The sequence below is a fragment of the Protopterus annectens genome, chromosome 10.part0 (assembly GCF_019279795.1).
Source record: "Protopterus annectens isolate FY-2018-M chromosome 10.part0, PAN1.0, whole genome shotgun sequence".
NCBI classification, from domain to species: Eukaryota; Metazoa; Chordata; order Ceratodontiformes; family Protopteridae; genus Protopterus; species Protopterus annectens.
This window is the reverse complement of record NC_056744.1, coordinates 1,636,602,168-1,636,617,437: the sequence shown is the minus strand read 5'-3', so window position 1 is coordinate 1,636,617,437 and position 15,270 is coordinate 1,636,602,168. Positions and strand designations below refer to the sequence as shown.

The following is a 15,270-nucleotide window of genomic DNA, read 5'->3' as shown; positions in this document are numbered from 1 at the left end:
TGCTTGATGCTTAAGTGAAAAACCACTACAATCCATTTCTTCTGATTCATCTACACTATTGTTATTTAGTAGATATGAAACAGCAGAGTCTAATGCACCAAAGGTTTTGGTACCACCAAGAAAGAATACTTTAAGTCTTGCAGAAAACAAAAGATGAACTTTAAAGTGTTTCTTTTTCAGTTCCTTAATTAATGGTAAACATTCCTTTCTTCTTCTAATCACTACAGATGAATAGTTATTATCAAATCTTATGATGTTGCCATTAAACTTAACTGGAGTTAGTCCATGCTGTTTTTAATACCAATTTCTTGACTTGGGAGGAGAGAAAACATACAATTATAGATTTTGGATTACAGTTTACCTTTTTAGAAGATGAAGACGTTGCCAGTGACCTATGGGCTCCTTCAATGCCATAACAAAGGGACTCCTGTGCATTTAAGATATTAGGTAGCCAAGATGTGAGGAAATTTTTCATGTTGTCCCCCTCTGTTTTTTCTGGCAAGCCATATATACAAAGAATGTTCCTTCTTGATCTATTTTCTAGATCATCAATTTTACTGAGCAAATAAGTGTTTTGTTTTAAAAGAAATTCCAATTGAAACTCTTGTTCAGTAACTTTGCCCTCTTGGTCATTTAACGTGTTTTCCACACTGGCAATCTGGGTATTATGTTGAATTATCATTTCTTTCAGCAGTTCCATTTGCTCTGTACTCTCCTGTTTAAAAGAATCCAGCTTACTGCCCATTTTTTTTCAATTTTTTTAGCTAAATCATTCATAGAAGAAAGCAAACCTTGTATTTCCGTCTTCATTGATTGGTCCTACACACTGTCCTTGGAGTAAGTCATTCTGAGTAATTGACAGTGTCCTTTCTGAGAAGATTTTGACAAAAAAATTCAGCATATAAAAAAAAGATATTCCAGTATAGTCTTCCAGGAACTTTAAGAAATATAAATCTGTGGGTTTAATAGATCAACTGGTCCCAGTTTTTAATTTTTTTTGCCAGAAATGCATATTTGGTAGCACAGCTAAAAGAAAGTGCTGTTAACCATCCAGCATCTTGGCCATGGCCCCCTTTAAACACTCTTGAAGTCAATTTTGGCATTCTTAACATGCTCTTTATATATAAAGGTCTGTTGGTTGTAAGATAAATGTTTTTGTTTTGCAACAGTAACTCCAACACATCACATCTTTACCAAGATCTCCTCTATCTAGTGAATGATTCAGACAAACATGAAAAAACACAATGAGAAAATGTGTTGTCAAATAAAAGCCAGATATTATCAAGCAGTTATTGAGTATAAAAACATTCTGCTTCTGCCTCTGGGGCTTTAACCTTCAAAATTAGTGATGAAAAGGAGAATAAAAAAAAAGTTGACAGCATTATCTGTCCTTCTTCAGTCAGAACCAGCTGTGACTACAGCTTCATTTGCTAGAGACTCTAGATTAACTAGTTATGGTAGAGGTATTAACCCCTAACCTGTAATACAGCTTAGCACAATATATATATATATATATATATATATATATATATATATATATATATATATATATATATATAAAAGATGTAAAGAATATAACTGAAACAAGTGAGATGAGATGGATCATCAGAATGAGGGCGAACAAGGATAATGGACTAAATTATAAATTATCTATTAAACCTGTACTAAAAGCAAGACCCAGAAGGAAAAGATAAATATTGAGACTGTCTACTATAAATATGGGTCTAAAATCGCGAACGCTCTAAACAGCAAAAATGCCGGAACTTGAACTCCTTATTGTTGGGGGCTGTGCGCCACATACCCCCACTAAATATATATTCCAGCTCCGAGATCGCACTACAGTGAGGAACAGGCAAATATTCCAATATTCACTGTACTACAATCTCAATAACGGAACTTTGTGATATGGCATTTTCGCTATTTAGAACGTTCGAGATTTTCAAAATTCAAACATATGATATAGACCTTATAAATATGTATTACACACACTCACACACACACACACACACATATGCATATATATATATATATATATATATATATGTATAGATATATATATATATATATATATATATATATATATATATATATAGATATATTATGTATATACAGAATTTCCACTTCACCGAATCAAGAATCACCAACTCCACTTCAATGAAACTCCAGTAAACTGAAACAACAGACTACTGAACAGCTTTCCCTGGGAAACAAACTACTTGGCCACCAGGGAAAATAAATGAACGGAAAGAAATTAAACTCACCCAAGTGGGGGGCATTGTCCCCACATGCCCCATGTTCATATATATATATATATATATATATATATATACGTGTGTGTGTCTGTTGCCTGTTGCTGTTAATGCAAGTATGAAATATGCATAAGTTAGTTGTAGTATAGTGCAGCATGTCTTTAAGCATTTCATAAGGCTATTCACCTGTCATTTCACATGACTCTTACATAGGCAGTTTCTTCCACTTCATTAACATTTCTTGCCACTTACTCATTAGCTCCTGTTACTTGCATGCTGCATATACTTACAAAGTAACTCTATGACCCACACTCACCTCAGAACAAGACAATGGGCTGGCAGAATGTTGTAAGCTGTGGAACTCTTCACATATATATTACCATGCTACTGTTTTGCATTGGAGTTTGTAATAAATATCAATGATAATTTCTGAACCATTAAAGTTTTGGACATTTGTATGAAGATAAAACTCAGGCATCACAGTCCAACATTCCTTCATTCTACATTCATGCTGGAGAAATGCCTGCAGTGTTTCCAGTGTAATGCTACACTGTAATGCTGTAAATTATAAACGTTATCAATTTCCCTACGCTCAAATGTGCCAGGTACTTTGTTTCCCTGGGTTTCCTGAGTCAAATATGTAAAGACTCTTGGCATCTTTTAGAAATACTGAACAAAGCAAATTTTCATCCTAATTCATTTTTGGTCACCATAGATGTGAAGAATTTATATTCAGCCATCCCCCATAACATGGGGTTATTGTGTTGTGAACACCAGCTATTTAACTGTGAAAGTTTAACAACAGAAAAGGTTAAAACTATGGTCACTGTTATGGAAATAGTGTTAATGAGCAAAGTTTTATATTTTGAAGGGCAATACTTTCGACAAACCATAGGAGTGGCCATGGGAGCAGCTTCTGCTCACCTGTTTGCGAATTTTGTAATGGCAAAGTGGGAAGAAAAATTCATATTTAACAGAGGATATACAAACAGTTGGAGTTTATATACACACTTTTTGGATGACATATTTGTTTTCTGGAATGACACAATAGAAAGATTGCAAGACCTTTTTACTTATCTCAATAAAACAGTTGAGTTTTTATCATTTACTTATTCTGCTAATGAAAATAATACTAATTGGATGTTTTGATTAATTAGGATATGGAAAAGGGATGTTTTACTTGTACTATTTATCGCAAGCCAATTTTTTCTGATAGTTATCTGCATTATTCCACCTGGCATCCTAAACATCAAAAGAAGGCAGTAGTTCAGGGCCAGTTGGTTAGGTTTGTAAGAATGATAACAGATTTTGATATTTTTAGTTTTGAATGTGATAAGGTACTTCAGATGATCACTTCCAGAGGTTACCCTGAGTCTTTTTAAAGGGAAATTAAGGCCAACGTGGTTATGAAGAGATCCTTCGGGGCATATGTGCCCATCTTAAACAATGGTGCACAAGTAGCAAGAGAATTATGTAATATAAGGAGTAACAACAACAACACCTTAAAAGCAGCCTTTATTACCACTTATACTTCGAATAGTTCAGCTATAATCGAATATGTTAAAAGTAATTGGAAAATATTTTTGGACCCCCCCCCCCCGTTATCGGCAAAAATGGGTAATTTCCTTAGTATTGTATATAAAAGGGATAAATCATTTAAATTTCTATTGTAAAATAAAAAATCTACTGCTCAACCAACAGGGATGGAGGGGACCTATAAATGTGGCGCCTGTCCTCAATGTAGATATATAATATAGGGAGACCAAGTTAAGGTTAATTGAGTAGAATTTAAGGTTAAATGACACTTTAAGTGTGCCATGTAATGTGGTTTATTTGGCCCAATGTTTGTTATGCCCAGTGTTTTATGTCAGAAAAACCTCAAGGAGGTTGATGGGCAGGGTATATGAACACCTGTTGGATATTATAAAGGAAAAGCCCACAGATGCCTTATACAAACATGTGTTAAATTTTCCAGCGCATACATTTGGCTTTAAGGTGATTGATTTTACCAGAAGGGAATCTCAGGGACATATAATAGGTGAACATCTGACTGTAAAAGAGTTAAAATGGCAAATCAAATTAAATGCAACTAGTTTTCCAGGTATAAATGAGGGTACCTCTCTAGCTCCTGATTTAAGATTAAAGCATTACAAACTGTGAGTTCATAGTTTCCTTATGATAATTTGATTGATTACAAGCATGTGATTAAAGGGTTGAGGTAAATTGTATATATGCAGTTTTGAAGTTATTGTTATTCGGTTCTGAAGATGTTCTTGGTATAGAACGAAACCGCTAAACTGAATTTTTTTGGTGTTTTTATTATTTTAATAAATGTGTGAAGAACAAAGTATTTATGTGGTTGTTTTGTTGTTCTGGTTCGATTTGTGTGGATATTTGAAGTTTGTGGACATGTTAACGGTTATTTGTTTGTTTTTATGGTGCCTTTTTTGAACTATGAAACAAGCCAACCCATATGGATAATCCTGTGACCATGGGAGAGCTTACGTTGCTTATTCAGCAAATGACTCAGCCATCACATTGCTGTGTGCATTCTACACAAGTGAATTCAGCCCATCCTACATTGTGTTCAGACATAGCCTTGTCTCAAGCAATGGGTTCTGCCAGTCATAAGCAAGGTATTGTGAATTCCCATCCTTTCCAGTTTTCTGAGTGGAGAACAAATGCCTTTTGCATTAATATTAATGGTAACAGTAGTCCAAGAGGGGGAACCTATAACTATACCCCTTCAATGGCAGAACAGCTAGCCATTTTGGACAAGGCTTTATTTAAATTTAAGAAAATACAGCTTTAAAATGTTTATGTGATAAAAATATTGAAGCTAAATGTATACCTCGTGGACTTAGAATGTGGAGTTATCCTAATGAGGCAGCACATAACCCAGAACTATTAACAGATTTACACAATTTATTTGATCAAGCTGGGTTTGATTTAATGTGTTTACTGATAAAACATAATACTATTGAACTAGAACATTTGTCTAAAGAGCTGGATTCTCTGAACAAAAATATTCAGGATGACCTTCTATTTCCTAATTTTGAGACCAATTGTTTGAATTTGTTCAGTAAGGTGGACATGGAGTGTAATAAACTTTTAGAACAGAAAACTAAAATGTTTTTAAGAGACTTAACCGAGTGTCAAAATGGTTGAGCTTACCCTAAGCCACCAGGTTACCATGAGAACCAAGTTTTAACTACCAATCAGAACACTGTAAATCCGCCTACAGGTCCTGACTCTATTAATACAGGTTCAGGAAGGGGTGGAGCCCCTTTAAGACAAGGAATGGAGAGAAGGTCAGAGCGAATCAGGAACAGAGGGCTTCATACACCAACAACAAATGAGACATGCTTGCAGCAGGGATCCAGGCCGAAACAAGCATACAAACAAAACAAATGGTGAAAGTAAGTGATGAAATCTTAAATGACAATGAGGACATGGTTTTGAGAGTTATTACAAATTCATTTAATGACTTTAGAATCTATAACTATTCTTCCAAGCAGCTACATGTAACACATGCTGATATGCTGGCAAAAGGTTTCACATTTGTTCCAGCTAGAAGAGCAGACGTTACAGAAACTATAATAGATTTAAAATTATTTATTAGGGAGTTGAATTTTAAATTGTGGTTTGATAATGCCAATGTTAATGAGGAGACCACTATGATATGTAGGCCAAGTGTTTTTAATCCACCAATTAAACAGGAGCTACAATTGTTTGAAAAATTATGTGAGAGGGATATAAGAAAGATTCATAGTGAAAAATGTAGATGTACTTATGTTAATTTATCAAGTAAAGAACAGAATTTGTTGGCTGAAATTCTTGCTGATGGGAACTTAAGGGTAATGAAACACGATAAGGGAGGAGGGTTGGTTGTAATGGATCTAGTGGATTATTCTAACACAATGAACCAATTGTTGATGCAAGATACATGTGCTATAACATCTAAAAATGAAATCAATATTGCATAGCCCATAATTGATATGATGTTATATGATTTGCTACTGGAAGGTCTTATTACTAGGAATGATTATGAGTTCATGTACAATGAAAGACCTAAAGTAGTGACCATTTTTGAAATACCTATCCACCAACCCCCCCCCAGACCTATTGTTTACGCAAAACATTCTAAAACATTTTTTATTGTGAAGTTCATAGAATCTAAGCTACAGAAATATCTATCAAGTTTGGGTCAAATATGTAAAGACTCTTGGCATTTTTTACAACTATTGAACAAAGCAAATTTTCATCCTAATTCCTTTTTGGCTACCACAGATCTGAAGAATTTATATTCAGTCATCCCCCATAACATGGAATTATTGTGGTTTATACAGCAGCTTTTTAACTGTGAAGGTTTGACAACAGAAGAAGTTAAAACCATGGTCATCCTTATGGAAATGGTGTTAAAGAACAACTTTTTATATTTTGAAGGGCAATGCTTTCGGCAAACCATAGGGGTGGCCATGGGAGCAGCGTGTGCTCCTCTGTTTGTGAATTTTGTGATGGCAGCGTGGGAAGAAAATTTCATCTTTAGCAGTGAATGTGCAAACAGTTGGAGTTTATATACACGCTTTTTGGATGACATATTTATTTTGTGGAATGACACGATAGAAAGATTACAATTTTGAAGGGATTGTTATTCAGTTCTGAAGATGTTCTTGGTACAGAACAAAAGCGCTTAACTGATTTTTTTTAGCATTTTTATTATTTTAATAAACATGTGAAGAACAAAGTACTTAGATGGTGGATTTGTTGTTCTGGTTTGATTTGTGTGGATATTTGGAGTTTGTGGACATTTAACAGTAGTTTGTTTCCCTACTGGTAGACCTCACCAGAGAGATGAAGTAGAAGAAAATCGGGTCTGTAGAGAGCATGCAGAACTCAATCTACTTAAACTGGTACTGTACTGACATAATGCAGGATGAAATTCAATTTGCTACTAAGAACAAAATGCAGATATACCAAGACCATTTTTACTTAGAAGAATAATTCAGTCCCACCCTCATTATTTAAAAAAAAAACAACTCCAAAACAGTTACATATCAAAGAAAAAATTCCAAGGGTCTATATTTCTTAATTTTTTAAATTTGTATTCCCCATGGTTCATCAAATTTGATATAAACTGCAGAAATGACTAAACATTAGCATTCAGTTAAAATAAATAACAGTATCTGGCTTACATGTCTAGTATGCAGAGAGAAAATGAGTATACATCTGATAATGTACTACTGAATGTTTTCACAGGAACCATCAAACGTTTTAAGAATCATTCAACTGATGTACCCAGTCATCCAGTTGAAAATATCATTGTACATGAAATGTACAAGCCAGAATCTGAGCATTACAATTATGACATCGCCTTACTCAAGCTGAAAAATGAGGTGGAATTTAATGAAAAAGTAAGGTAAAGTTTTTATTTTCCCACCAAGTGAAGTTCCTAAATGAACAAGGAGTAAATTAATGAAAGAATATTAATTTAAAGGACAGCTAATACAGATAAATGCATAGACACGCATGCCTACATGATCACCCAAATATGGATCTATGTATATATTTATGTGTGTGTGTGTGTGTGTGTGTGTGTGTGTGTGCGTGTGTGTGTGTGTGTATATATATATATATATATATATATATATATATATATATCTATATCCAAACACGACAAAACTAGAACCAAACAGGAGTGTACTGCTGAAGAAATAGAGTATGAATACAACAAGCAGCACTGAGACCACGGCCAGGGCAGGTTTGTTCCACTACCACTTCTCAACACAAGTTTGTTTGTTTGTTGCAACACCTACAGGTGTTTGCTTACGATTGTACTCCACATGCAAAAAAGCTCAGCAAGACACTTGGTTGAGCAGCCATAAAATAAATGTTTCAAATGTATTGTCTTCCCAAGCACAGCGTATATAATCAGCTCTACTTGAATATCGGCAAGTGTAGTTCACCTTCGTTACCATAGACGACAACTGCATTCATTAAAACCATCAAGTATTTATTCACATCGAACAATAACTTAAAAATAAAAACAAAAATAAAAAACAAACAGGACAAAGGATAAGCGCTTTCGGGTCTCCTCAATAACCCTTCAATATATATATAAATATATGTAATAATAAATAATAAAATAACATGAAGATACTAGATATATATTTACAATAAATGCCAGAGTTTAACTCACAGAAAATATTAAAAATAACACAGATGGATAGCTCCACACAGATACAGAAAAATAGTGCTTAACTAACCTCACTATATTTTCCTGACTGATCTAAAGAATTACCATTCTCTGGTTACTTACTAAAGCAAAGCATGTGGGTGAGTGATCCTTCTTTGTCAGGTTTCAGACTATTTTTCAAAGTTAGCTGGACTGAAATTAACTTCTTCTCTTCCAGTATTCTCTTTTATAATATATTCATTTCAACAGTTACAATACAGTCTGACATACAGGTGTATTTCTTTTCTGTCTAGCAGGACCCACTGTTAGTACATTTTTAACATAAGCAGCTTTACAAATACATTATTCAACACAAGCATCTGTACAAAACAGCTCGATATACAAATGACATATAATTCCCTACAAAACTCCAGCTAGCTATGCTGGCATATGTTACACACCCACTGCCATACTTCTCCTGGCAAAGCAGGCAATGCCTCACATCATCACACCACCCCCCTTTGAAGACTCAAGCTAGTTTATCAAGTGACCTGGGAGAAATGTTGCTTGAGAGAAATGAGCCTGTCTGGGGATACATTAACCCATACCCTGTCTTGAGAACTCATCTGCATTGGCATTGCTGACCACACTATGGTGCTGCACTGTCATGTTGTATGCCTGCAACCCTAAGCTCTACCTTAGTAACTTGACATTTTGCTGACTGGCTCAATGTAGCCATAGATTCCTCTCAGACTCCTCCTGCCACCCATTGCAAATACTCAGCACAAAGGTCTCCCTATCATGGGAAGGCTTCATCATGTTAACATGGTAGAATTTGTGCCCCTGCCTAGCAGTTCTACCATGTAGTTAATATCACTGACCTTCCTTACCACTTTAATAAGTCCTTTCCAAGCTGCCTGCATCTTATTGTGTATGACATGAATGGGAACCATAACCTGCTGTCCTATAGCATACTCTCAGGGTCAAGCATTCCCATACCAGACCTTTTTCTGCTGTTGAGCTCCTGCCAAGTTCCTGAGGTTTAGATCCAAAATCAAAATAGCCAGCACCAAGGTGTACAAAAGTGTAACTTTTATTATAAAGTTATCACAAACAGACCAGTTTCCGCATTAGTTTCAAGCCTTCCTCAGTGTAACCATAGAAATAACAAGACACTCCTTATATACACACACCCATATAGAAACAAGAAAATCACTGGCTGTTCACAATTCATTTAACCTTGGAGGAATTAAACCCCCCAAATTAATTATCCATCTTTTTTCTTTATTGTTCAATATGTTGTGCCAGCCACTCTTATTTCTTCTGTCTCCCTTAATAATGTCATTGACTGTAAAACTAAAAGTTGCAGAGGGATGTTGGACAACATGCTTATATAATGCATTTGTCTGCTTTTTTAAGTTTGATGTCACTCATGTGTTTACTGATCCTAAATTTAATGGGCCTGGATGTTTGGCCCACATAGAAAGCCGAGTATGTACAAGTAGCAAGGTATATAACCCAATCTGATGAGCAGTTGGCAAAAAAATTTATAGCATATACTTGACTGGTATTGTGACTGCTAAAAGTTTTTGTTTGGTTAAACCTGTTGCAATGAACACAATGACCACAACTGAAACATCCCTGCAGTGTATTACCCGAAAGTGTAGATTGTTGAAATGGAACGACTACCTGGGTACCCACCTTGTAGTGATTGAAGTGGGACACCAGGGTCCTACCTCTCCTAAAGCCAAATTGGCACCGGTCATCAATCAGAGTCCTAATTTTCTCATCGGCCAACAGGATGTTCCAATTTTCCTGTACCACCTCATAAAAAATACTGGTGTTGCGTCCATATGGAGTGATCATTCTGATAGGGGATGACTCATTTGTGGATTTATGTTGGTATTGTAACAGTTCCTGTCTGGCCATACCACTAACCTCCCTGCAAGCCATAGTGATTACCCTGGGTTTGTATCCACATTCTTTAAACCTCCTGACCATATCAGCTTTATAATAATTATGTTTGTCACTACCAGAGCAAATGCGCTTCACTCTCATGAATTGAGATTTTGGTATATTACGAATGACATGTGGCGGATGATGACTGGTCGCATGTAGAGGTGAGTTATATTCTGGGAATTTATGAAACACCTGTGTGTCCAAAGTGCCATCCACATTCTTGGTAACTAAGACATCCAAAAAAGTAATGTGGTTAAGATCTTGTCTACAGGTGAACTCAATACCCTATTTATTCCCATTGAGGTAGTCAACAAATTCCTGCAAATACTCAAAATCAGCCTTCCATATAAGCCAACAGTCATCCAAATATCAGCGCCAGATGTCCATTTCCGGCAAAAACAGATTGTGTAGGGGATCATATATAAGGTGTTCTTCTATATAAGCCATAAATAAATTGACATAAATCGGGGCAAAAGATGCCCCCATTACCGTCCCCTTAGTTTGCAGAAAGCATTTGTCCTGGTAGTAAAAAACATTTTTGGTCAAGACATGTTCTGTCATGAGTATTAACAAAGTATTAAATCCTGGGGGATATAATTCAGCAACTCCCAACCAATACTCAATGGCCAAAAGGCCAGCCCAGTGGGGAATATTGGTATATAGAGAGGCCACATCCAGTGTACAAAGGAACCAATGTGATTCTACCTGGACATCAGATAGTATTTGTAAAAATTCAGTGGTATCACGTATTCTAGATCTCACTAGAGGCAGCAGAGGTTTCAAATATTGAGTAAAAAAACAGCCAATGTTTAGTCAGCGATCCCCTACCAAAAGCAATCTGTCTACCCGAAGGATTGGTTAAAGATTTGTGAATTTTAGGTAACAGATAAAAATGTTGCCTTTTGGGATCTTTTATCATGAGATGTTTCGCAGTGTTGTTGGATATAACCCCTTCATTGACAGCATTTTGAATGAAATCATCTATCTGGTGTTTAAATGTATTGTGGGGTCCAATGGCATAGACATATAATATAAATGGTTGTTGAGTTGTTGTAAAGCCTCATTATTATATGAATTATATGTATCCAAGTCCATGACCACAGTGGCTCCCCCCTTGACTGCTGTTACAATGACTATGTTGGTATTAGACTTAAGTTCTATCAGTGCCCTTTGTTGAATCTTTGAGAGGTTATGAGGTTTGTTCTGTATTTCACCATGATAAGTATGCAGATCTTTGAGAGCATTATGTAAAAATAATTGTACCACAGGACGCATGGGTGGCATGAAGTTCGATCTTTGAAAATGAAATGCATGTTCAACAGAACAAGAATCATTATTTTTATTAAAAAATAGTTTTAAATTCAATGTTCTACCAAAAGAGTATAAATCTGACACAAAATCATTTTCAGCAACAAAGAAATCTGGCACAAAATTTAGACCTTTATTAAGAAGGTCAGTTTGTATAGGGGTAAGAGCATAAGATGAAATATTGAGTACATTATTATGTTCTACTTGTTGCCCAGGATTTGGAGTAAAGTCTCCACATTTGTTACGTTTCTTGTGTTTACGTCCCCCCCTGTGACTGATTTTCCTAAAGGGAAATCCGTACTGGTGTTAGTCTGTTTTGGTGTAGGTGAGGTTATACCTACTGCTAATTCAGATTCAGTGTAGGAAGAGGACTCATCCCCTGAAGTGCTTGTAGAGGAAAAATTGGTTTTCTTTAATACTGACCTTGGGTGTTTCCTTTTATTTGGTTTGGGGCCAGCCTTAGAAAATTTGACACATTTATATGGACCAAATGGTCTACCCTTGTCATAATCCATAAGGTCTCTATTGAATTTGTGTAACTTACACTCCTTAAGCTGTTTTTCCAAACCTGAAAGTTCCTGGACTAGCTGTTGTAAATAAATAGAGTCATTTTTGTGACCCTCAAATTCTTTAGATTGTTCACACAACTAGGTAACATCATATGCCACAACAGACTACTTGTGGGATTCAAACTCACCCTCCTACTCTTCAAGAATCAAATCTAAAGGCCTCCCCTCACCCTATTCTCATACAACAATTCAAAGTATGAAAAACCTGTGGATTCTTGGGGTACCTCTCTGTATGCAAACAGCAAATGGGGGCCTCTCCACAAGACCATTAGTCTTGGGGTGGTAGGGGGTTGTCTTTAGCTACTTCACCACACAGAGCTCCCATAGACAAGCCAGCAGGGCTGACATGAAATTGGCACCTCTTGTCAGTCAGTATTTTTCTTGGTAAACCTACCCCACTGTAAATCTCTAACAAAGCATTTACCACCTTCTCAGCCTCGATGGAGGACAGAGCCACCACCTCAGGGTATTTAGTAGCTTAATCTACAACCACCAAGTTACAATTCTGCCCTGTGGACCTTGGTGTACTCAGAGGCCCCACAATATCCATAGCTAACCTCTGAAATGACTCCTCAATCACAGGCAAAGGCATCAAAGGAGCTTTGACCTTGTCTCCAGCCTTTCCTACTTTTTGGCACTGCTCTCAGGTACTGCAGTACCCTGTTCCATCCCCTGCAATCCCAGGCCAATAAAAGTTCTGCATAATTCATCTCTTAGTATGCTTTATGCCCATATGACCTGCAAAAGAAATATCAGGGGCTATGGCTAGAAGTCCCAAATGGTAGACTCTGGGCAATAGCAACTGCTGTATTACCTCACCCTGTAGCCTTCCCTCATTGGTAAACTCTTTATACAATAACCCTTTCTTCCAGTATACAGACTCCCATTTTCCTTGAGAATCAGGTGCCTCCTTCACTACCTCCATCATGCCTCTTAGTGTAGGGTCCAAGAGCTGAGCCTGTCTCAACTCTGCCTTTATGACCCTTCCCAGCTCCCCTTCCGCAGGAAGTCTGGTATCTTCTAAGAGTGGTGCCTCACTGTCAGTCTGGGTACTACCACTCATCTCTGCCCTTGCAGTGACCCTGTCCAAGGGAACTTCAGTACCTACCAGCAGCTGTGGCTCATCTTTAGGCTCACTGCTACAGGGTAGCTCCCAGAAATAGTCACATTATCAGCCCTAGCTTCAGATGTGTGGTCTGTCTGTGTCTCACCCAGGCTACCAGACTCACATGCCTGTCTGCAGCAAGGCTTTTAGATGCGGCCACAGTGTCACCAAATATATATAAGTACTCTCAAAGGTTAAAATATTCTCTAAAATACCAGCCACAATGAAAAGTTCAAATATGTTTAATAATAAATAATAAAAGAACAAGAAAATACCAGATATCTATTTATAATAAACACCAGAGTTTCAATCACAGGAAATATTAAAATAACGCAGAGGGATAAAGTCACACAGATACAGAAAAGTAGTACTTAACTAATCTCACTATATTTTCCTGACTGATCTAAAGAATTACTATTCCCTGGTTACTTACTAAAGCAAGGCAAGATGAAGTGGGTGAGTGATCCTTCTTTGTCAGGTTTCAAAAACAGACTATGCTGAGAATTCTTTCTCATCTAGTATTAAAACATCATTTCAGTGCTAGATTACAGAATGACATCACATACATCTGGTCATTTGACTTGGGTTCCCACACTACCCCCTTTACTAGAAACTGAACCTGAATCTAACATATATGTGTTACCATGCATACACATCCAGCTTTGCTAAGATGTGTTGTAGTATTGGAAGCTATAAAACCATTTCAAAACCTTCTGCCATTCCAGGGTAGCAATTAGCACACCTCTAAGGACAATACAATAGGATTCCTAGTCCTGGTTTTCAAAAACATTCTGTCTCTGGCTGTAATCAGAACTGTAAGATACAATCTTTATGGCCTGAACCAGCTAATTTAATTTCAGATATTTTTCAAAGTTAGCTGGACTGAGATAAACCTCTTTTCTTCCAGTATCCTCTGTTGCAATATATTCATTTCAACGGTTACAATACAATCTGACATACAGATGTATTTCTTTTATGTCCAATAGGATCCACTGTTAGCACATTTTTAAAACGAGCAGCTTTACTAATACATTTTTCAACCCAAGCATCTGTACAAATCAGCTTGATATATGAATGACATATAATTCTTTACAAAACTCCAGCTAGCTATGCTGGCATAAGTTACACGTCAACTGCCTTACTTCTCCTGGCATAGCTGGCAACACCTCCTGTCATCACAGCACTATTATGCTGATTCTGTGTACCTTCTCTGCTTCCCAAGAACTAGATCATTTGGGATCAGTCCACTGTCCCAGTCAACAAATAAATGCACTCTTTTTGTGCCTTTTAGGACAGTAACTACATAAAACTGGTACTACAAAATGAAAATTAAATAGTTTGTGATACAAGTGTAGGGACATGCAGGAATTTATATCTACATAGGAAAGCCGTCTCCAAACATTCTCATCAGAAAACCACACAGAAAAGAAAAAAGCTGAAAGGGGAATACACCACCTTTTAAATAATGACATTGTACACATTAATAGAAATGTAAAGTGATTTTCATAATAAACATCATCACCTGTAGTAGTGAATAATACAAAACTGAAATACCGAAATGCACTCAGTTGAACTTTGCTAGCAGCCTGTTAGCCTGACTGTACCTTTATAACACTTTATGCTTGCAGTATGATTACAGTTACAAATACTAGCAAACAGCCTGTTCAGGTAGCACTATTTTCTACATCAGATGCTAAGAAAGTTTTCTGAATGTAAGAGAACTTTTACTCCCAAGTTTTTTTCTGCCTCATACAGTAATTTCCCTGTTTTTGACCACATACATTTAACCATCACTATTGCACACCACTTCAGCATGTGTCGCCATTCAGTGCTGAGAAAACGCCAATCTGTTGAAAATGGGCAACTAACTATTATAATGCCTCTACAGCTGGAGAGTTTGCCACC

The 15,270-nt window shown here is 36.5% G+C and overlaps 1 protein-coding gene across 1 annotated transcript in view; it reads left to right on the top strand.

Annotated features, from left to right (window-relative positions):
- Positions 1–15,270, top strand: part of LOC122813824 (complement factor B-like) — a 436,913-nt gene that overhangs the window by 302,417 nt on the left and 119,226 nt on the right. Inside the window, exon 13 of the mRNA XM_044086351.1 lies at positions 7,509–7,668. Coding sequence (XP_043942286.1) covers positions 7,509–7,668 — 160 coding nt within the window. The remainder of the gene's footprint in view (positions 1–7,508; positions 7,669–15,270) is intronic.